The 24514-nt window shown below is 36.1% G+C and overlaps 1 protein-coding gene across 4 annotated transcripts in view; it reads right to left on the minus strand.

Moving 5' to 3' along the window:
* Nucleotides 1-590: 590 nt before the first annotated feature.
* LOC140148023 (glutamate receptor ionotropic, NMDA 1-like) overlaps nt 591-24514 on the minus strand; it is a 239146-nt gene continuing 215222 nt past the window's right edge. The window contains exons 8-16 of one of the 4 annotated variants that reach the window (XM_072169856.1): nt 22632-22796; nt 14375-14600; nt 13418-13566; nt 12144-12301; nt 11313-11587; nt 9700-9875; nt 7735-7749; nt 3200-3296; nt 591-941 (exon numbers count right to left, since the gene is read on the minus strand). In XM_072169856.1, the coding sequence (XP_072025957.1) occupies nt 775-941; nt 3200-3296; nt 7735-7749; nt 9700-9875; nt 11313-11587; nt 12144-12301; nt 13418-13566; nt 14375-14600; nt 22632-22796 (1428 nt within the window). In that variant the 3' untranslated portion in view covers nt 591-774. Of the gene's footprint in view, nt 942-3199; nt 3297-7734; nt 7750-9699; nt 9876-11312; nt 11588-12143; nt 12302-13417; nt 13567-14374; nt 14601-22414; nt 22580-22631; nt 22797-24514 lie in introns of all 4 variants that reach the window. The other 3 variants (XM_072169855.1, XM_072169858.1, XM_072169857.1) reach the window with 3 other exon arrangements.

Raw genomic sequence — 24514 nt, forward strand, 5'->3', positions numbered from 1 at the left:
CATATAAACATGGTAGAGTATATCATCTCCCTAATACAGAATTACATAACTCAATGTTTACATTACTTGTCTCTATCCTACATACAAAACACATTCAAAATACTAGTCAAATAAATATTATATCTGATTGTAAAATAAAAAGGGAAAACTCAATTTGGCTACAAAATTAGTTATGTAAATTTAATATTGCATTACGACATGTTAACACTCTCTAATGTATCTCAATACATTCTGACACATTATTTTTTTAATTTCCCAAACTGTTTTCTTCTACACCTGTATTTGTAATGCCCAGGTTGAATGGAATTCCTCAATTCCAATTGCTTACAATAAATATTGCAGTAAAACCCAAAATTGTCTCTTCAGATGTTGGAATGGGTAATTCATCCTCATCAAGCATGAAATCCTGAAAGCAGTGATGTAGCTAAGGGGCAAGGGAAGGCACGTGCCCTGGGTGCCACCTATATTGATTCTGCACCCCTTCTAAGTGATAAAAGTTAAAATTTGCATGCATTTTGCTCACGTTTCAACATAAATATTTATTTGAAAAAACACTTTTAGATCGAAAATTTAAACTTGATTATAACCAAATTAGTAGTATTTAGTAGTATTGTGCAAATGTTTGCCCCCTGAGTGCCACAACCTCTAGCTACACCACTGCCTGGAAGTCCTTGATGGAACCATAAGCATTTAGACTTATAATGGAACAGATATCACATGCCCATCTACTGTTTGAAATACAAAGTGTTCCATCCAATCAAGCACTGCCTAATATTACACCCTTTCTTTCAGTTCAAATTCACCATAAAGTGGTTGTCTAGCTTGCATTGCGGCAGAATGACCAGCACTGTTCCATCTACTAGCTGCTGTAGGAGGCGGGGGTAGTTTACTACGCTGAGATCTCCGTGAGAGTAGACACGCTGGCATGGTACCATCCATTTCTGGTAAGGAAACATTGTCAGATTGATAGTGTTAAACATAAAGCAAGGAAATCTGCAATGCGGGACAAAATTTGTTGGGACAACTTTGGAAAACTGCATTTCTGTTATTTTGAATATACTGAAATGACTTCTGGGTACACAAAAGCAAAATTGCATGACTTATAAAGCATTGATTGGGAATGGAGTACCAAACTGCATTACCCTATTCAAAGTCGTCCAAAGACTCCTGTCCGGCATTGTTATACAGTACATTGGGGTCAGCTTTCTCCCTTTTGCAATAACAAACCAGGGGGGGCCGGCCAAGATTGGCTGAATTTTGACGTTGTCATTGGTTTTACACGTAAACACAAAAATGTCTCAAATTAGTCCAAAACTGTACGTATGTTATTAAGCACTATTTTATCAGTCTAAATGCGTTGAGGTTCGCCAGTGAACCTCATTGTAAGTACTGTTTTTTGAATGTTTTGTATGAATAACGCACGGTATGTTTATGATATGTACCTAAAATTTCCCCCATTGTGTATCGCGGTTCGCTTGGTCTAATGGTAGCGGGTCTCGCCTGCGGTGCATAGGGTCCCGAGATCGAGTCCCGCTCACTCCCGGCTATAATTTTTTTTTTTCTTCACATTTATTTTGAATCCAAAATATTTATTTTATGTGAAAATTTTACATTCACTGAGAAATATATTTTGTGCATTTTTTTTCTGTAACGGGCCAATAGAGCTAAAAACACAACTCAGCACGGGCGCTCCAATGTCCAGGCAGTGTTGCCGCCATATTGTCTGTTTTGTTTACGATATTGGCTGTTGCCACAGTGAATAATGTAGTCCACCATCGTCTGTAACAAACATACAATGTAGTATTTACATGATCACCAAATTGTACAATTGCATCTAAAAGTTTATGGTAAAAGTTGCCAAAAACAGCACAATCATAAAATGTTCAAGTAATTGGTCTCTAATGATCTCGAAACTTGCATACAATTTTTGGGCAATGTATATACATAAAGCACTTCATGTATGTCAGGTAGGTAAAATTTAAAAAGTGCTGGCCTGTCTGGTTGTAGTTTTCAAACAAATTCGAGACATCAGTGTGAATAATCCAAATGTTGGGCCAGTATTTTTTTGGCCTAACAAGTTGTGTCCAAAAATGTTTACATTGCATCGCTTTAATGTGCAATTCCAGTTGAAAACCACTCACCTGAGTTTTAACCTTTCACACAGGGAGTGACTATTTCTAATGGGGCTACCTGAATGGGTGCACTCCATTTGAAATATACACCCCGTCTGTGGAGCCATAAAAGATCATGTCTTCCATACGGGGTGTGGATTTCAACTGGAATAGTCCAGTTTAGCTGTAAAGTTCTATCAATTCTACAGCATTTACAAGCATACTCATTGATTTTGAAGAAAAGCAAATTGCATGCATGCTCACTGATTTGAATCTGCCACTGCAAAATTCAACATGGCATTACTCTCAACTTGAGATGAGAGAAGACAGCCTATAAGCGCTGGATTGAAATTAATATTTACTGTAATCATGGTAATTGTACCCTATTCTTGCTTAAAATGAAAAGGAAATATACCTGATAATTTGTGGTAAAAATATCAGAAATCTTACAATGTTAAGTCTGATCCTGACTCGACTTCGTAATGCAATGCTTTTCAAACATCGCAGCATTGCGCGATGAAATTAAAATGTACATTTTAATTTCATCGCGCGATGTTGCGATGTTTGAAAAGCATGTGGGGTCTGCATCTCCTTTTTAAGGTCATTCTACTGACCTTGATTTTCCAGCAGCCAACCACAAGCATGCACGGCTGCAATATTGCAGCGGGATGCGAAAAAAGTTCAACATTTTCCAACTCCATCGCGGACCAAAATTTCCATCGCTGAGCTCGTAAAAACATGGCTCAGATTACAGTTTTTATAGCATCGCATGTGGAGTCAGGATCAAACTTTACTCTAAATCCAACAGCTAGGCCTACGCCATGATAAAATCCATTCTTCACCTCAGGCCCGTACGCAGGAGGGGGGGGGGGCAAAAGCATACAAACGTCCCAAAATTTTAGAATTTGCGAGCGTAGAGAGCAAAAACAATTTAAAAGGTTTTTTACCCTTTTTTGGACAAAAAAGGTCCAAATTTTGGGAAAAAGTCCACTTTTCACAAAATTGCCCCCCCCTTGGAAAAAAAAGTCCACTTTTTCAAAATCAGCTCCCCCCAAATGAAATCCTGCATACATGCCTGCTTCACCTACCTTTTTCAAGTGCAGCTGGTCCCTGTACACCATTATGTTTCTCTGCTGCTGAACTTTGACTGACTTGATTCAACATCTTACCAGCACGCCGTCTTTCCTGTTGGAATAGAAGCCCCCAAGACGTAATAATGAGCATGGCTACCAAGGTGTAGATGATGGGTGTTTGTGTTTTGTTTCTTTTTATATATTTTGTTTAAATTTGCTTGGCTTATTTACAGAACTGTTTGTTTACTATTGGTGTTATGTTTGTTTTCAAGAAGAAGTTAACGATATGTATTATTGTTAAACCTACACTTTTGTTTCAATTAAAACTCCTAAAATGCCAACTGCTGATTGCAAAAGAGATGTCACAAATTGTGGTTCAAATTGACACTGAAAACAGACGCTCAAAACATAGAAGAAAACATTCTGATTGTATTTATAATTTGTGCTACATAGGGCCTACTTATAAATAATTCAAGGAAATCACATCTTTTGCAGACAAAAAAAGCAAGGTTGCTGACAGAACATTTGATGCCATTGTAATTTATGTTTTTTAAATAATTTGTCAGTATTTGCCATTATAAAAGTATACTTTTATTTGTTGCTCTTATTGTTTTTGTGCATAAATTGTGAAAATGTGGTATTTCTGTGCATTTGTGTGTCTGTTGGGTGTGTGTGCACATGTAAATAATTATACAATTTAGCATCAAATGACGACCATATAAATGAGCAACACACACAGCACATAGGCAGAACAGCTCAATACACTATTTTTGCTTCAGTGTATTATATTTGGTTAAATCTGCCTCTTAATTGGCATCACATGCAAACAAATAATCAAGTATGCTGTTATAGGATTCACTTAAAAAACAAAAGGAATAAATTATGCTTATATAAATATGAACAAATAATACTTGAAAATGGGAAGAGTAAAATGGCAAGATAGATTTGCCAAATAGAGCAGGGGTGGTTTATGGGAGGGTGTTATACAAAAATGTACATGTACACAGGCAAATAATCTTAATGCTCTTCGTGCTATCCATACTATAAAAAAGTTTTGAGATATTTTCTCAAAATATCAAGAACTATTTTAAGAACCACTGAACCAATACCAATACTCATTTTTAACGATGATTCCAAATATGGTCATGAAAATTTACAATTCTGAAATTTTTTGAATTTTTGATATTTTTGAACTTGTCGTCTGCAGTCGACACCAGCGAGGAGAGAGTTAAGGTGGGAGGTAGAGAGCATTGAAACCACTCTGTTCACATAATATGGAAGGAGAGGTATATTAATTTGAAGCACTAAAAAGTTAACATTTGGGTACAGGAACAAAATGTTATTGGTTTTGGTGAAAAACAAGAGACAATGTACAAATAACAATAATGTTACTAATGATTATGGATCATATGAATGACATGGCAAACACATATAATATGAGAGTAGAATTGTATTAAAATTTACAAAGAGGTAAAAAATGCGATTATTTTAAGCCTGTGAAAGCAAATCTTTGAAAGTTTGTATAATTATCAATGTGTTTTAGTCATTCTAGAGTCTTCGTAATTTAATAAGGATTTGAACAATGTAGATTAGATGAGCGCAAATCAAAATAACCTCCCTTAATATAGTTTCTTTGTCACAAGTAACACAGAACTTTCAAACAATTAAGTTGCACAGGCCTAATATACTAACAATATGAGTGGGAAGTAGAGGAAACAAACAGGTACGCTGAAGAACTGGGAGGGTGTGTGCAATTATGATTAAAGTAAAGGCTTACATCAAAAATGCTTTGTTTGCGCCTGGTTTTGCTTGCATATTTTATTTAGATCAAAAATATACACTTTTAACACTACCTACTAAACAGTCAATGATCATGTAATCCATTGCTCTCCCCACCTTTTTTCATTGCCAATGACCTTCTTAATTTTCTCCATTTTGAATAGATTCTTATTTGGCACCCCTCGTAATAGATTCTATTCATTTTTGAATAGGTAATTTTGATAGTGTAAAGTAGACCTGGTATCAACTAATTGATGTCAAGTGGTATTCTCTCAGCAAAAATAGTTCTAAAATATATCCTCTGTATGGAACCCTCAATGGTTCTGTTGTGAACTAAAAAGGTTCTACAAAGGCCAATAGTTAAAGAACCTTTTAAAGAACCAGGAACAAATCACTGAGTCCATCCATGCCTTGATTTGCGCTGGAAGAAAGATAAGCGAATCTGAATTGATTTGTGTAAAAAAAACCCCATTTTTTACAACATTTAAAACAAATAGAAGTTATAAACCCTATAAATTACTTGTTATTCAATGTTGGGAACTGGAGACATACTGCTGCTACTAAAATAAAAATGCTAACTTTTTTTCAAAGCTGGATAATGTTGTGTGTTTTAATTAGGCCTATACATAATCTAGAACTCCCATTGATTCTTCCGAGCTTCAACGAGTCTGAGGCCCTGATAACCAACATAAGAACCTTTTAAAGAACCTTAAAATTTCTTCAGTTAAAAGACTTTTTATTGAGGGTTCCATCTAGATGACAAAACAGGTTCTTTAAGGCCTTTCGGCATGTTTAGAACTTAAGTAGCATAGTCATGAAAGATTGTTATAAAATCACATTTGCACTTTTATTTGAGTCTTTGAATTTCAAAGGTCCCAGATTTTTCTATAAAGGACAAAATTATCAAGGATTTAAACAAAATCTGGCAAGTGAACCAAACATTTGCAAATGAGACTAGGATAATTAAGTATTAATAATCAAAGTAATAACAAAATTTGTAAATAGAAACACAAAAAGATTTTGTTACTTAGCCATAACAGACAGCGTTTATAAGGTGTTTTTGAAGCAAATTGAATATGCTTCAATTGGCAGTGACCTAACAAATTCAAAACAAAATATGTATCAACACCAAACATTTTGGAGTTTAAATCTAAAGTACTGAAATAAGTACAATTATATCCAATATAAGCCTTATTTGTCCAGAAATGTCACCATACTGTAGGTAACAAAGTTGAAAGGTAGGCACAAATTTACCTAAACAATTACAATTTTTTATGGAACAAAATTGTTCAAAAGCGTGACCAATTATAACAGAAACAGGTAACCAGTCAACTCAATAGAAAATTTGAGACCTTTAGACTTGAAAATTTGAGACCTTTAGACTTGAAAATTTGAGACCTTTAGACTTTCAGAGACCATAGGGATAGGGTGGTAACTAACATATGATATATAGAAATGCTTTTACATACATACAGAGAAATCATGAGTAAAATGCACAGATGAAATGCTAAGGCTGCTGATATTTAAATGAGCACAAATGATTAACATGATGATAATGATTATTCATGTAGTAAGCTGGGCCAATATCACAAAAACCTGTGATACACCCTATGTGGCTATCATGAGCCTACAGGTGGATTTCACTAACATATAAAATGCCTTGCGAGTCTTTGAACCCATTGTAAGATGGGAACTCTTATCATTCCTCCATGTAATTTAAATGTTAAAGCCTCCCTGATTTATCTCATTGTTGGTTTCATAAAATAAATCCTATCTTTCTCATTACCATCCTGAAATTTGACGTTTCAAATAGATGTATTTTTTAAATAATCATGTAAAGAATGTAACTTTGTGGTAACCAAACAAAAGAAGTTTCCATGCCTGTGCATTGTGGGTAGGTCCAGGGATCAAACTTTGATGAAATCGGGACATACACAAAATTCTGTAAGCTTACGTTAGTGGCAGCTTACTGATACTCCTTTATGATTAAATGTGGTGATATTTCTGCTATGTGTATGTTTTCTAAAACATTTAAAGTGAACTATATATTGACATAAAGTCACTGTTTCTTCTCAAAATAAACTGTAAGATGAAGTTTAATAAGGCATAACTTTGCATGATTTGCTGTGGACAATGATCCGGAAAACAATGCTATTTCTGTGTACAACATATTGACTTGTGCTAATTATGAAATTGTTAATTTTTGAACTTGGATATATAAAGGGGACGATATTTGACATAATATGATACTAGTAGTTTGAAGAAAATCCATATCCTAAACCATTAGGGTTACCCCCTTAGAATTCAGATGGGTTTGGCCTTACACGACGGACTTGCAATCGTAAATGCCACTGAGATCCACTCATTACATAAGGCTACAAGGGTTTCCAGGCCCTATGATGCATTGCAGGGTTTTGTGAAACTGGCCCATGATATATAATGACACACAGACACAATCACAGAAGAATTAACAGCCATTTTGTCTACTGCATTTTGAATCAATGTTAGATTAGAGAAATAGATTCTAATTATATTTAAGTAAAAGCAATGAATAAAAATAATAATTTGTTATAAAAAGTTAAGTACTTATGAGGCAAACTAGGAAAAATCATAATTTTAAGTTTATATAAATATATGAGACTATAGCAAAGAAAGATTGGTGCAAAATGATTAAATTAATAAATATGAGTGCAAAGTAACCTGCTCCACAAACACTTTGTGGGGTTGTGTGAATTAATAAAACTGGGGGTTATTATAAGTCTTCAATATACCTTGGTTAGGAGCTCCTCAAAACAGAATATTTAAAAAAGGATATTTTCTTTAATATTTATAGATTTGCAATTAATTGAAAGATATGAGCTGATATGGAGTGTTTTTAGAAAGAATGAAATGACATTACAGTTTTGTTACATTTATATGAACACATACAGAGAATATAAATTTAACTTGAAATTAAAAATATGTAATATAATGTAAAATGAAACAAAAGATATCACCACAGTCATGACAACAATACGAAATGAAAACGATAATCAACAACATTGTAGACTTGACTGGCTGCTTTATCATATAAGTTATTTATGGACTAGTCCAGTTGAAGTCTGTACACACCCTATATGGAAGACATGATCTTAATCTCACACACATGGAGTACAGATTTCAAATGGACTCACCCGTCCAGGTAATCCCATTTGAAATTCACACTTCCTGTGTTGGAGATTAAGGTCATGTCTTCTATAGGGGGTGTATGGGTTACAACTGGAAGAGTTAATTCATATGAGTAGAATCTTTATACAAGAAGTTAATTTATTAAATAATTGATCAGTTGCTTGGAAAATGAATTGATCTTGACTTATCAGAGTTTATGATTCCATAATAACAATTTATTTAAAATTTTCCTACAAAGATATTTTTTTGCGTATTCATTAATATATCTACTTTTCCTTTCTCCCCTCCCTTTCTTTCTCTATCTCTTCTTCCCATTGATTTGAAAGGTCGTTAGTCCAAAAATGGTTAGGGTTTGAGGCATTTTAATGTTAGGATTAGGGTTAGGAGATGATATATAGGATTAGGGTTAGTGTTAGGATAGGATTAGGTAAATGTTTTGGTTAGGTTTTGGGTAAGAGTTATGTTTAGGGTCAGAATTAGGCCTTGGGCTAGATAAGGGCAAAGTTTAGGGTTAGGGTTATGGTTTATAACTAAGTTATTGAGTTTTAGGACTAACGACCCTTTGCGCCATCAACCTGTAACCCTCTTTTTCTCTGTCATTCTCTATCTCTCCCTTTCAGCATCCTGGTCTCTTAACCGTCTCTTCCACTTTCCATCTTCTCATTTTCATCCAATCTTTGTCTCTGGTAGTATTATTTTATCATCATAATTCCATTTTGAAATGTGTCTAATGTGCTATTCCAGTTGAAATTCATATACCACCTATGAAAGATATAACCTTAATCTTCCACACAGGGGATGCAACTTCAAACTTTCCATTTGTGAGAGATTAAGGTCATGTCTTCCATAGGGGGGTGTATGGATTTTAACTGGAATAGCACAATCCGGATCAAGGAACACAATTTTAAGCCTATAGGACCTCAGTATTCTCAAGTTATTACTTTTTTGATTAAATCCAGGGCACACAGGATTTCATTTGAAAAGTGCTGATTTTGAAAAAGTGGACTTTTTTTCAAAAAAGCAATAAAACCCTGATTTTTTTTGCTTGCTACGCCGCAAATTCTGAAATTTTGGGACTTTTTGTATACTTTTCCAAATTTAGGGGGGTGTCGCACCCCCGCTTCGTATGGCCTGACTAAATCAGTGCAGTTTTGAAATGGATTTATATATGCATTGCTCTACCCTAAGCTTCGTATTTTTTGTATAGACAAGTCCACCCCCGCTGCGTACGGCCTGACTAAATCAGTGCAGTTTTGAAATGGATTTATATATGCATTGCTCTACCCTAAGCTTCGTATTTTTTGTATAGACAAGGCATCTAACTCGGCAAATCTACAATGCATGTAAGCCTATTATTTTAGTTACCTAAAATTTCAATCAATTTCTAATTTGAATGCAATGTGTGCTGCTCTCAGACACAAACCGACCAACAGGCAGCTTAAATAAAGACACACAAACTGAAAATTCTAACAAACAAACAAATAAAAAAAAAACTAAACAAATGAATACAATCAATCACACACAGCTTGGTTTCAAGTGCAAACTTACGCTGATCCAATCGTGCATACCTGTAATTTAGCCTGGAAATTGAGCCGTACCTTGACAGTGCTGCGCCAATTTTCCACCGCGACTCGCGCCAGATCCAGCTGTCGTTTTTTCGCATCTTGCTTGCGTTTGTAAAGAATTTCCACCCATATGCAGAAGCAGCTGAATACGAGTCCTCCAGCAACTAGTATAAACACCCCTGGTAAATGTGCAGAGGCAAATAGTGGAATTATTATACTAGCCATATAATTATGAAAACATTTTTCTTCCTTCAATGTGTCATTTAATTTATGGCCTTAGGTACTGTATTTGTAATAAAATCATGGAACACAAAGATTTAATTCTTCTGAATAACATAATAGTCAAACTTATACAGGTGTAATGTCTTATTGTGTACATGAATCTACAGGCAGGGTTGGCAAAAGATTTCAGCCCGAATCGCGTGTCAAATAATCGAAAAGTCACCCAATTTTTCTCTTTACCATTGGTTTCTATGGGGCAGGAAACTATCGGAAGTCGCGGGAGCCAATGTTGAAAAGTCGCCCACTTTTTTTTAACCATTGCTTTCTATGTGACAGGAAATTGTCAAAAGTCACGGGTTTGGCAACCCTGTCTACAGGACGTGCATACATGTTGAGCCAATAGACCTCATTGACAATTAACTGGAATGAAATAGTGAGTTTCTTTTCTTAATCTCAGTCATTTGTTTGGCTCAAATTAAAAGGACTTTCAAATTAAAAGCTACATGATGTGCATAACACAGTACGTACATGGCATGCGGGCAGTCATGACATATCAAAAGAACAGACACGACTCACGTTTGAATGAGTGGCTCGCATTGGCGACATTATGCGCTGGTATTAAATAGCGATTTTCTTTGTATTGCCTCGTTTGTTGGGCCCAAATTAAAAGGACATATCTGACAGTGAAAACTAACATTTTATACCAAAAAATACAATTCTATTTCTAATGGAAATGTTATAATAATGCTTAACCTATACTCAAGATTTTGATTGCTTGGGCTTGTGCCAAGTCTTAGAATTTTGTGACTACAAGTGTAAGAAAAAGTGCAAAATTGAATGTTTTTGCCCCATTTTCCCTCAAATTTCAAAAACATTTGACTTTTATTGCCAGTTAGAACTAAATAATTAGGATTGAGCTATGTACTGCCACACAATAAATTGACTTATTGCGAGATACCAGCATATTTGATCATGAATTTGAAACTGCCAATGAAGACTAAGATAACATGTAAATACATTGGACTATTCCAGTAGAAATCCATACACCCCCTATAGAAGACATGACCCTAATCTTCCACACGGGGAATGTGAATTTCAAATGGGGTTTACTTCATGAGTACCTCCATTTGAAATCTACACCCCCTGTATGGGAGATTAAGGATGTGCCGAATAGGGGGCAGTAGCATAGCCACAGGGTTTTAGTGTGAGGGGGAAAAGTAACATTTTCATCCCCATTTGTCAATTTTTGTCCCTTTTTTAGTAATTTTAAGGTCCGATTTTAAGGACACTTTAATCTTTGCCCCCATTTCATCCCTGAAAATTTTCTGGGGAAGGGCAGTTCCCCCTGCCTATGCCCAGAGGGTATATGAGTTTCAAGTGGAATAACCCATTACCTCCCATGCTTGACATCTCCAGAGTCCTGGGCTGATCGTCAGAACGAGAACAAATATTATGTCGACGGATCCACTTTGAATCCAGCTCTTCCATCACACCGTTCTCATGAAAATTCAAAATCTTTAACGACATTTTGTAAGTCCATGGACTGTTGAAGCGCAGACCTATTCCAAAACCGGATCGACCGAAAAGTTCCCCAACTGTAACCAGGGAACAGTCACGTGCGGCTTCATAATCCAACATGGCCGAGTCCCAGATGAAAGCTTGGATTTCACTAAGTGCATGAATGATAAACATCACAGCAATCATGTTAATTCCCTTTATTAACCATCATCTACCAAAGGGGGTGGAGTGAATAAGGTTATCCTTTTAGCATGCTAAAAAATTTAATGTCCAGTTACCATCAAATAGGTGTAGTTGTGTGGGACCATCCTTTGCACCATTTTTAAAGAAAAATCTGATAAGACTGCCTGTCAAACTTAAAACTATATATAGATTAGACTCTGTGTGACTGTCTTTTACAATTTGGCAAAAATCTGGTGCAAATAGTATGTTTCTACCATTTTTACTCAGTGTACCATGCATTACGAGCAAGTACCACCCTCAAGACTCCCCTTTTCAAGCTCTTTTCCCATTCTGGATACTCCCTATCAATTTCCTTTTTCATTCTAGAGACCCTGATTTGAAGTCCCCGGCCAGAACCTTTTGGCTAATATTTTCAACCAAATACACTAAACTTAGCTGCAAATTTGCTATATATATTTCATTGACAATTCTAATGAACTTATTTGCGGACCTTAGGTGTTGTTTTTTTCTTTAAAAAGACTCACTCTCGTTTAAGAGCATCAATTGCATCCTGGGCATTCTTGTAATTCCTATCTTTCATGAAGAGATACATTGAGGAGAGTTCCACCTGACGTTTGAAGTAGGTTTCAACTGAACTTCTTTGCACAGTAGCATATTTGAACGATGCAGAAGGGTTTCGGATCTGTGGCAAAAAAACATATATACACAACATTTAGAATATTGGTAGCATTTACCCAAATAGAAGTCTGAAATTAATCTTTAGATGCTACAAAATATAAATCAATTTTTTCCAAGCCAATGCCCCAACAAGATGCCACCCCAGGATTGAAATTGTAAATGATTCTCCAACCCCATCATGATCTTCAACCAAAATGCAAATTTTGGATGGGGAAATACTACCTATCCATTAGAACCTCTGTAAAGTTGCCTGTGTAAGAGACTAGCAATATAATGAATTGTTCATCATCTAGCTAATACATGTCATTCAAATTGCAGTGACAACTGAAAAACACACAACTGTATAATACTGAAAAACAGAAACTGCCAGATTCAAGAAAATATTGTGCAACATTGGTGATGAACCATAGCGTGAGGTACATTAGTGAGGTCTGAATGTACGCATTGGTGTCTTTGTGCAACATTGCTACATAATCGCATGTTGAATAAAAAAATATTTACCAAACGAAGGGTCAAAAGGTTACATTAAGGGCAGTAGCGCAGCCAGTGGGGGGGGGGGGCAGTATGTGGCCTTGACAAAAATGAAAGAGAAAAGGGCCCCTCCTGACAAAAAATGAAAGAAAATTAGGACAGCATAGGAAACGAAAAGGGGAAAGGAGCCCATTTCCCACCAAAATTCACCACAATCAGTTTTGGGTTACCCCATCTTGAGGGAAACCTAAACCACAATTTTCAAATACCAACACTCAAGCAATAATCATGCAAATCTAAAATACCAATAGGGTTTGACCAAATCAAAGGAATGAGGAACGAATATATAAACACTATTGTATTGTCCCACTCTCTATAAAGAACTTTTTGGAACCTCAAAGGCTTTACATGTAAAAAAAAAGTGGTATACGTATCTCACCAATAATACTGGGTTAATGATGTAACCAGGATATTTTGTTCGTCTTTGCCCCAGAATTTTTTATTTTGCCCTCCCCCAACCAAGAAAACTGGCCATGCCCTATGTTACGGGCACACTTGCACAGAATCAGGTCAGTACAGTGCAACTTATAATTTCTCAGTCATTATCCTCAATTTGGACTGACCAAGGGTGTCAGTCTCCTCTACATACCCTTGCATCATTGATGCCCATAATTCCTCCTTTTGGTTTGTCTAGTACAAGATAAGCTGCTAAGTTGGCTGTGTAAGAGGCTACAATAATCATGGCAAATCCAGCCCATACTACTCCAAGCACCCTGGCAGCAAAGCTCCGAGGAGTACCTAAACAATGATGACAAAAATATAAAGAGATATTTACTTCCATTTATAATATATTTTTAACAAAGGCTGGAAAGAAATATGAAAAATATAAGTTTTTTACTAAAAATATATAAATAACTTTGATTTGCAAACACCGGTGACCTAACTGACCGTGCTCATCACTCCTGTGTTCTATTTCAGTTGAAATCCATATGCCCAATATCGCATGCAACAATATCGCAGAGCCAGCTCTAGTAGAAACAACTTTTAGATCGGGAACAGCGGTAGTTTGAGCATGACGGGAAAGAGGCCATCTGGGTGAGGGCCGAGCAACCATCACTCAACCGTGGAGGAGGTGTCCAGGCCAAACTTTCACACGGCTGGGACAGAATCATAAAGGACATTCCTTGCCGATTGTTATCTATACCAGAAGTGTCCGGTACTCAAGGTCATTTGCATAATGCATTAAATTTGCATTAAATCTTAATTCTTTACATATAATTTGCACTTAATAATGGTAAATTTTATTGCTTTTTGGATTTTAATTTTGGAAAATTTTGGAGCTGGGCATTTAATAGACACTGGGTGCTTATTAGGAACAATATGGTAATGCTTCTTCAATTAGGGACATTTGTCAATTTTGACTACTGGATACTTGTTAGATAATCAATTTAAGACTAGTCTTTCAATAAAAGATTAATTTTAAGTGAAAATATTTTGAACATAAATATGTAAAAATCGTCATTCAAAAAAAAATTGTGATTTAGGGTCGGTTGCTGAGGGCAATTAACACAACAATTTTTTTTGGCCTAATAGTTGTAGCTCTTACCTTCTCCTACACCACTGTTGAACATAACAGACCAAGTAAACCAAACAGCCTGTGATATGTTACATGAATCCGGCTCATCCTGATTACGCTTGGGGCGGGAAAACGGACTAAACCGGTCTAGTAGATACAGTATAACCGCTACTAGATGTATGCTAGCAAATATAACTATCCATAGTTTGGTTTCAAATGGTCGTACCACTTGCGATAGGTTATTAGTGTTGATAGGCTGTGGAAACAAATACGATATGAGATTCTATTACCTCCACTGTCCATTTATTGGACCATTCCATTTAAATTCCATACTCCCCCTGTGAAAGATTTAGCTAAAGTCTTCCATGGGGAGTACGAATTTCAAATGGAACGAACACGTTAGGCAGCTTCATTTGAATTTCAAACACCTGAGAAAGATTCAACCTGAATTGAGTTTCAAATAGAGCTGCTTAAATGTTCATTCCATTTGAAATTCATACTCCCCCTGTACAAGATATTTCCAAAATCTTCCTCAGGGGTAGTGTGGATTTTGGATTATGGAATAGCCCATTACAGTGATTTGTCTAAACGCATCAAGTGAGGGTACATTATTCAGCATTATGAATCCAAAGTGTGAAAATATTGCATCCAAAACATAATAGTGATAACTTTGGATGCTTTAGGCCCAATATTTATTGGTCTCACTATGAGTTTTTTTTTTAAACATTGAAAAAAATATTTGACTCGACTATGTCTCGTCCAATATATTAACACCGATAGCTCGATTGATCCAATTTTATATCAATAATGTGCCCTGGTTGCATCTGAGACCCAAGTGTGTGTCCACCCGGACCGACTGTTTAAACAAACAAACAAACAAACAAACAAATACAAATTTTATAAAGTACGATACAATCTACGCAGAGCATTGCGCACAGTTACAAATTCAATTTTCTGCGATATGCAAGGTCACTTACACTGTGCATACCCAAAAGGGATGTAAACGACATAAAATATTTGGGCATAAAAGCAACATTTTCTCTTTAAGGATGTACACAAATAAATACAGAAGTAGGATGGCAGCAGCCATATTTGTCCACTTTCAGTCATTTAACTAAAAACTGCAGTGTGCCTTCTTATATTAATACATTGATCTTACAGGAAGGCAAGGAAGCCATTATTTGCATTTACATTTCCATAGGTCTTGTGGTTCTTGAGTTTTAGCCAATAATATCAAAATGAAAGCATTTCTCCCTTCCTGAGAAAAATCATACATGTGGCAGAAATGACACCCCTTGGGATATCCTTTATAAAACCCATATATCATTCCTCTTTTGTGTCAGCTTTATTTGTCTCAATATTGTAGTGCAAACACTGCAAGGTGATGCTCACCCTCCAACCAGCCTTTCTCAAACCTTCTTACTGGATAGAGATCAAAGAAACCTTTCACATAGCTAAAATTGACCGCTTGCAAACTTCATTTCAATTTCTCAGTTTAAAAAGAAAATTAAATTTCACTTATGTTTGAGATAACCCTTTTTAATGGCCTAACCATGAGATAATAGCTTTATAAGTGTACATTAAGCAACAAGATGCCTGAAACAATGAGTCCAATTTTACGAACATTTTAACGTAAAAGGTGATAATGCTTTGGTCAAAACTGCTACCAACATGACGCCTGTTACCAACTGTCAACATTTGACAACCAATTGAATCAGGTGAAAGGTTACTTCCTGGAAAGCTGAACTGAACACGATCATCCCATGTAACTGATTGCCTATCATGACACCTGTTACCAACTGTCAACATTTGACAACCAATTGCCTCAGGTGAAAGGTTACTTCCTGGAAAGCTGGACTGTACACCATCATCCCATGTAACTGATTGCCTATCATGACACCTGTTACAAACTGTCAACATTTGATAACCAATTGCCTCAGGTGAAAGGTTACTTCCTGGAAAGCTGGACTGTACACCATCATCCCATGTAACTGATTGCCTATCATGACACCTGTTACCAACTGTCAACATTTGACAACCAATTGCCTCAGGTGAAAGGTTACTTCCTGGAAAGCTGGACTGTACACCATCATCCCATGTAACTGATTGCCTATCATGACACCTGTTACCAACTGTCAACATTTGATAACCAATTGCCTCAGGTGAAAGGTTACTTCCTGGAAAGCTGGACTGTACACCATCATCCCATGTAACTGATTGCCTATCATGACACCTGTTACCAACTGTCAACATTTGATAACCAATTGCCTCAGGTGAAGGTCACTTTCTGGAAAGCTGGACTGAACAAGATCATCCGATGTAACTGATTGCCTATCATGACACCTGTTACCAACTGTCAACATTTGATAACCAATTGCCTCAGGTGAAAGGTTACTTCCTGGAAAGCTGGACTTGGCTGTATGGCACATTGGTCACCTAGTAATTGTGGGTCATGGGAACTAGAAGAATTTCTTTGGGAACTAAATGTGTCCAGATGAATTGCTGAAACCTTAAAAGGGGCATGGATGGAAGGGTATTCAAGTGTGGTTTGGGTAGGGGTGTGCCACTGAGAATTTGAAAGTAGACCCATCAATATAATAAGTCACAATTTTCAGCCAAATTTAATAACTTGCCCCACTATTTTTGGAAATTTTTGCAAAAACTTTGGCTGTGAGAAAATTTTGAAAAAAAACCTCCAACCCATCCATATACCAAAATTGGCCTAGAAAAGGAGTTAATGATACACCAAATGGCTGAAAATGCGACCTATGTTTGCAGCACATCCCAGCCTAATGACAGGGTCCGGCAAGGGGTAAAGTAATGTTTTGAAAACAACAACCACAAGCCATCAGATCAAAGTGGAGGAATAATAACCATTGGGATCATATAAGCAAATCTGGAGTTCAAGTAAACATCTTTCAAAACCAGTTGCGGTACTACTCAGGGGGGCATTTTACTCCACAAATATTTCTCTTGCCCCCTCCCCAGTTTTAACTAAAATTGTGAAATTTTTCACTTTTTGCAGCAATTTTGTGCAAAATGTGTTGATCTTTCCCCCCTGAAATTCACTTTGCCACCATGCCCTCTCATCAAAAAAAAGTTCCTGGTGCCACCACTGTTCAAAACCTAAATTAGATGTGAAACTAGTTGGCTGTATTGAAATATAAAACATAACAGATAACCAACAGCAACAATAAGAAGCTAATTTAAATACTCAAAGAAAAACATTTCAAAAGCAAGGAGAGCATTATAAAGATGTTGAAGCAAAGAGGGTAAGTAAGGCCAAAAAAAAAAGGTTTGTCTCAAAGCTCATGAGTGGTTTGAAAACAAATGCGAAATGCAATATTTTTTTTGTGGTATTTTGAGAAAAAAAGTCTGATTTTCGACGAATTTTTCCGGAAAAAACTAAAAAAAATTCTGCATTTCTTTTATGTCAAATTGCGATATTTTACAAATGCGCGCGCAAGCTTTGAGACAAACCCTTTTTTTTGCCTAATATAGCGAAAGGAATAAAAGGAAATGGATGGACCTTTGCTGGGTACCTCAACATGGAGGCAGACAGTGGACAAAGAGAGCAAGAAACTAGTATTTTTACCCTCAGTGAGTCAGTGATGTCATTATGGTTCTCAATGAGTGCAACTTCAAAGTGTGAGTGTTCATTAAAAGCTTTAAGATGCTTCAGACTCAATGACAATAAAAATACTATGATCAGCTCGTAATAGGCGAGAATTATTCGTTTTTGTTACTGCACGGGTCAATAAAATCCTGTGCAAATTCACAAAAGTGTGCGTCAGTCATGCAACACACACTTCGCGTAAGTATTGCACTTAGCTGTGTGTGTGCCGTTCTATCAATCCACAATGTTATGAATTCTGCCTAGTACAAATACAAGCTGATCAGAGTATAGGGTAGAAGTCATGGATCAAAGCAAAGCCAAATTAGCCAATAACAAGAGAGTACTGGGGAGGGGGACTTACAGCTTTAAGCGCTACATGGCCAAACAGGATACCTGAGGGAGTACTCAAATTTGGTTTGGGTAGAGATGTGCTGCTGAGAATTTGAATGTGGATCCAACACTATTCCAAAAAACTTGGACCCATCTCAAAAGTTAAACTTTTTGGCAAAATTTAATACAAATTGGTAGTTTTTCCAATTTTTCTCAACAATTTTGACAAATTTAGAAACTTTTGGTTACAAGGAGGCAAAATTAAGCTATCTTACAAAATATCTTTTTTTTAAATTGGCTCATCCATAGGCCAAAATTAGCCTTGAATAAGGGGTCATTGATTTACCAAATGGCCGAAAATGTTACCCACATTTGTGGCACATTCCTGTATGGATCCTTAGGCCTGAGGAAGGAGGGTGAGATGAGAAAGCTGCAGGAGGAGGGGGGGACCTAAGAATTATAACCATTGGATAAGAGCTTTATGCAGAGTTTACTATAATTTTGGTAAATCAAGTGAGAATTTCACCCTTAATAAAGTATTCTTAACCCATGTTTGGAATCAGCAAAATATTGATACTTTTGAGTGTGAATCTTCCAAAGGGAATATAACTTACATAAAAATTCTTTTAAAAAGGAATAGGGCGAGCAAATGAATTGTCCAGATAAGGCCAAAAAAAAAAGGTTTGTCTCAAAGCTGACGAGTGATCTGAAAACAAATGCGAAATGCAATTTTTTTTTTTTTCCAACTTCATATTTTTATGGTGTGTCAAAATTGAAAATTAATATGATTTCTGTTTTACAATTAAAGGACTGTATGTATTTAAGGTTACAAATAAAATATGAAAGTGTTTTAATATCAATTCTGTGCAGTGGCAACTTGTTTTTATCCAGTCTTAATTTGTCTTGTACAGAAATTGTGAGGTTTAACCTGTACTTGGAATTTGTTTGCCACTGCACCACATTTTATATCTTTTAAATTGTATGTTGGATGTCTGAATTGTATACGAATAAAACATTGAGAGAAACAAATTTATCATGTTCTTGTACCCAAGTTTATTTTGTCTGCTAGTGCATACAACAGTCTGTGACTTATGATCTGATGTTCTCATTTAGGTACTGACTTTAAAGTTTGTTTCAGCTAAATTAATCTTGGTAGCCCTTATTCATACCTGCTAACATACAAAAGTCAGGAAAGGGAATGTTGATCTATCTCTATTTGAAGAGAACTGTACAGATTCCTAAATTTAGATTTTGACATATTTCTCACAATTTTCCAGAAAGCGAAACCAAACATAAGAAAATACAATATTTTTTTGAACAGAATGTATGATATTAAATGTTAATTTGGGTGCTTATTTCTTAGCCAAACCGGTCGAACCTTAAGAATTCATCTCATTTTCACAGCGAGAAATTAATCAATTATAGCTTTAGTTGGACATTTTGTCCAGCATTCAGGATTTTATTCTAAATCTGCAAAATGCAAATTTAGTGGACTTTGCATCCATGATGATGCAGATTAAGTATTTAACTTTCACAGTGCAATCGTTCGCTCGTTCATGATACTGTGGCCATAGTCAGTGTGGTGGCTGTCGAATTCAGCAGTGCCAGTGTTGTCTATACCCATCATTTCCAACACACAAGCTATCAGAGCACATGGATTCTCGCCGTTAAGTATTTCTAAAGCAACATCTTTTAGTGTGTTCGTAGTTTTGGTTTTGTGTAAAAACCATCCTTTCTCTTTATTTTTCCCGGATAATTTGATTTTCAAGATCACAAACTTGGATGCTGCTGCCGCTGAATCCATGATGACTTCGGGAGTGGGAGGATTAATACTCGCCATGTATTTAATATTTAAATTAAACAAAGCGTCATCGATGCGTCATAGTCATTCATATTGCCACGCATGACGTAAAATGACAACATTAAAAATGTTGATGAATATTCAGCGAGTACTTTCGAGTACATGGCCCTTATTCATACCTGCCAACATCCAAAAAGTCAGGAAAGGGCATGTTGATCTCATGGATCTATTTGAAGCCGAAACGTTGATTACCCAATTATAGATTTATGTCACAATCTTTCCAGGAACGTAAACCAATGTGTTGACTAATTCTAAATCTGCAAAATGCAAATTTAGAAGGACTTGCATGATGATGCAGATTCGTATTAATTTCACAGCTGCAATTTCATGTATAAGAAGATTTTTTTATTGTAGGATCGGTCTTAAAAAATAGTATGATTTAAATACGCATGCAGGTGTGTCGTTCAGACTACAACAGTGTCATCGTAGGTGACTTTTTAGTTAGGCTGTTTTAAATTCTTGATCCAGGAGGCGCACTGTGCGATGTTCGATGTTTTTGATATTTTTATTTTGAGAAAAAAATCTGATTTTCGCGAATTTTTCGGAAAAAAAAAAAAAATTTGAAATAAAAAAATTTCCGCATTTCTTTTTATGTTTTTTTTTTTTCAAATCGCGATTTTACAAATCGTAGCGTCAGCTTTGAGACGAACCATTTTTTGGGGGCCTAAAGGTTTAGTTCCATATTGATAATGCGGATAGCTCTTTCAAAATGCACCGTTGAATACTATTATCAGTCAAGCTTGTGGAGTATATATCATAGTCCTACATGTGAATCGTGATTATGCATGCATACTATTTTAGTATTAAAAGTAAACAATTTCTAGTCATATTTCTAGCTGTTCTACACAGTGGCGTAGCCAGGGTGAACCCCCCCCCACGGAAATGTTTTAGGGGTAAGATGGGGACGGCAAAGAGCAAAGTGTCATAAAATGACTGAAAATGGGACAAAATGTTGACAAATGGGGACAAAAATTTGACTTTCCCCCACTAAAAGGCTGGCTATGCCCCTGGTTCTACATGTGTCCATAACTCCATTCCAATGATTGGTGCATCTGGGCAAAGGTTATTCTATCTACTAATAAGCCTTTTTACAATTTTCAGCTGATTGAGTTCGGAAATTCAACTTCAAAACCAGTATTTTGCATGTTTCAATCATAAGGATGATGGGGGTGGGGGGAGGAGAGGAGGAGTGATGAATCCCCTCAATATTTTGATAAGGGGATGGTCCATACACTCCTTCCCCAATGTTCATTGATGAATGTATGTGGGTTTCTGACCAAATTAACCGCATATTCGGCAATTTTAGCCTAAAAAGTGTCAATTTTTGCACTATTCATTCAAAAATTGTTCCACTTTTGCACCTTATTTCATCATTTTAGTGCTGGATCCATTAAACTTCAAAACTGTAAAAATTGCTTTGTACTTGTATTTTGGATAAAGTTTGGTCTTGATGTCTTGCATTAAAAATTAAAAATGATTCTTCTAGTTGCAAAGTTGCAGTTCATTCATACTGCTATCAATGGGGGAGATTTCAACTAGAATAGCCCATTGGATCTTTTATCTTGGGTTGATTTACTGGATATCAACGATCTGAGCATACACTGCTGAAAATTGCAAAAAGGCTTATATTATCACTTCATGCATTGTCGCTGATGTCTCTATTATAACAAGGCTTTCAAGAATGTCTGAAATGGTTTTATTGGCTCAAGCCTTGTTAAATTCTACATACAGTACGCTATATTCCAGCAAAAGTTCTCAAAACAGATAAAAAAACCAAATGAGGTATTCACTAGAAATATCTCGATTCCTTCTGAGAATCTTGTTCACTCTGGTTTCAGTGGTTTGGTGAGTGGTAGTGTTTCTAGATGTTATTGGCACTCTTTGTGACTGATCCGCAATCCTGATCTTGATGATGATACATGGGTTGATTGCCAATTTATATTCTGATCATGACGTCATTAAGACCAGTCACAAAGATCACTGATAACATCTAGAAACACTACCATGCACCAAACCAGAATGAACAATATTCCTAATAGAAATTGAAATATTTCTAGCGAGTACCTAAATTTATTTGTTTTGGATCTGTTTTGAGAATTTTTGTTATCAATGACTATTATGAATGATCCTAATGAATCTGTTGCAAATGACTTATAAGTGAAAGGTGACTAGTTCGAATCCTGCTACTGAAGTATGCTTCTTTCCTTATATATTTTCTGTGCACAAACTGGTTAGGGGTAACATAAAAACCTTTTTTTCTTACTCGTTTTATAAGAATTGAAAATCCACGATACTTGTATGGTTTAGTGAAGTCAATCTCATTTGACCCCGCCTGATTTATTGAAAGCGGAGCTACGATCATGTCGGCTTTTCCATCGACCAAATCACCAATCAGTCCCGTCCATCTTTTGGTCGTTGAACCGTTAATCTGTACCCATCAAAGATAAAAGTAGAGGATGAATGCTTTTCATCATACTTACTCGTTTGATTAGGATTGCTAATCCTTGATACTTGTACGGTTTGGAGAAATCCATCACTTTTGTGCGCTCCTGATTGATGGTTAGCGGCGCCACGATCATGTCCGCTCTTTCATTTACCAATTCACCGATAAGTCCAGTCCATGTTTTTTTGTTTGTACCATTGATCTGTGGAAGTAAGGACATAAAGGCAAAAGAAGAAAAATAACTTGTAGAAAGGTGCTGTCTACACAGCCATCCTCCTCTAAGCGTTACCATAATGTGGGAGCCCAGTGGCGTACAGACTGGAAATAGAGGGATGGAATTAATCAGATCAAAAGTATCCCAATTTTGACCCATTCCAGCTTTAAAAAAATTGCACAATTTGTTTTGCATGCATTTTTGGGGTATCTTTACAATTTTCCCCTACCCCCCTGAAAATATTGCCTGGTATGCCACTGTGGGAGCCACAATCCATAATGTGCTTCAGGAGTGCCTATGATGTACCACTGGCTTGGAGTTAATCTTCTTAAGCAACCTATAGGTATAAAAAGAGGGAAAATGTGTGATTCCATTTGAAATCCATATACCCCCTTTGAAAGACATGACCTTAATCTTCCACACAGGAAGTGTGAATTTCAAATGGGGTTACCTGAATGGGTGACTGCATCCCCTGTGTGGAAGATTAAGGCAATGTCTTCCATAGTGAAAGTACATGTATGGAGTTCAAATTGAATATGCCAAACTGTTCCAATTGATCAGTAGGGAACCAAAGGATGGATCCAAGAGGATCCAACAAGCAAAGGATAAAAGTAGAAATGAGGTTAAATGTGAAACAATATGGGGAAATAACACAAAAGGTATAAACAATGTTAAAACTTGACGTTTCAAGAAGATAAAACTTTCTATTTCTAATCATTAATGAAGGCCACTCAAATAACAAAAGCCACTCAAATAACAAAAATCTACAATTCGGCAGCAGAGAATAACAAAAATCTACATTACTAAGAGCAGGTCTCTACTTAATAACCTTTTAAAAGAAACATGATTTAGATTTTTGAAATATCATCAGGCTTTAAATTTTGTTTATATCTATCATATATTCTCTAATAAGCATCCTCCTCATTTTTTCCAACCAAAATGTTAAAAAATACTGAAATTTCCATGCATCTTGTGTAAGTAAGCTTACCACGGTCCACACAAATTAGTAATTGCCAATAGTGACATTGCAAACAAGGATGTCATTGATATTAAGTTCATGGCTAGTTATTTTGCAGTGATTTTTAAGTTTACCTAACAATTATTAACAGTATTGGCATTGAAAATGTTGACTCAATAAATGAGCAACGCCCCCAGGGCATTTATTAGAGAACACACAGTACGCATTGTGTTATCGTCATTTGATGTTGTATCACATTGATCTCATTTTTACTATTTATAACCTATTATAGAATAAAAGAAGAGCCAGAACTGAATGAGGTAGAATCAAAGATTACAGACTCCACCATGTTTGTGTGTCACTCATGGAGGCTACTTACTGCAACTCCAGATTATTTCGGTATGCACCCGACAAACTTTGATCCAAAGTTTGTTGTCTTTGCATTCTATGTGTAATTTGTTATGTCAAAAATGCACACAAAGTACTGCATGCATAAACCTTTGTAAACGTAAAAGCTAAAGACGCAAATTATTGTTTGATTTTGGGGCCTTGTCAATGAACATTTCAAATGGGGTTACCTGAAAGGGTGACTTCATTTAAAATCTACAACCCTTGTGTGGAAGATTAAGGTCATGTCTTCCATCTATAGGGTATGGATTTCAACTGCAAAAGCCCATTGGGGCCACCTATTTGGTACTGATCAAATGACTGTAAAAGTGGTAATTTTCGAGCGTTTAATTTTTTGCAC

Source organism: Amphiura filiformis, chromosome 3 (assembly GCF_039555335.1).
Source record: "Amphiura filiformis chromosome 3, Afil_fr2py, whole genome shotgun sequence".
Taxonomy (NCBI): Eukaryota; Metazoa; Echinodermata; class Ophiuroidea; order Amphilepidida; family Amphiuridae; genus Amphiura; species Amphiura filiformis.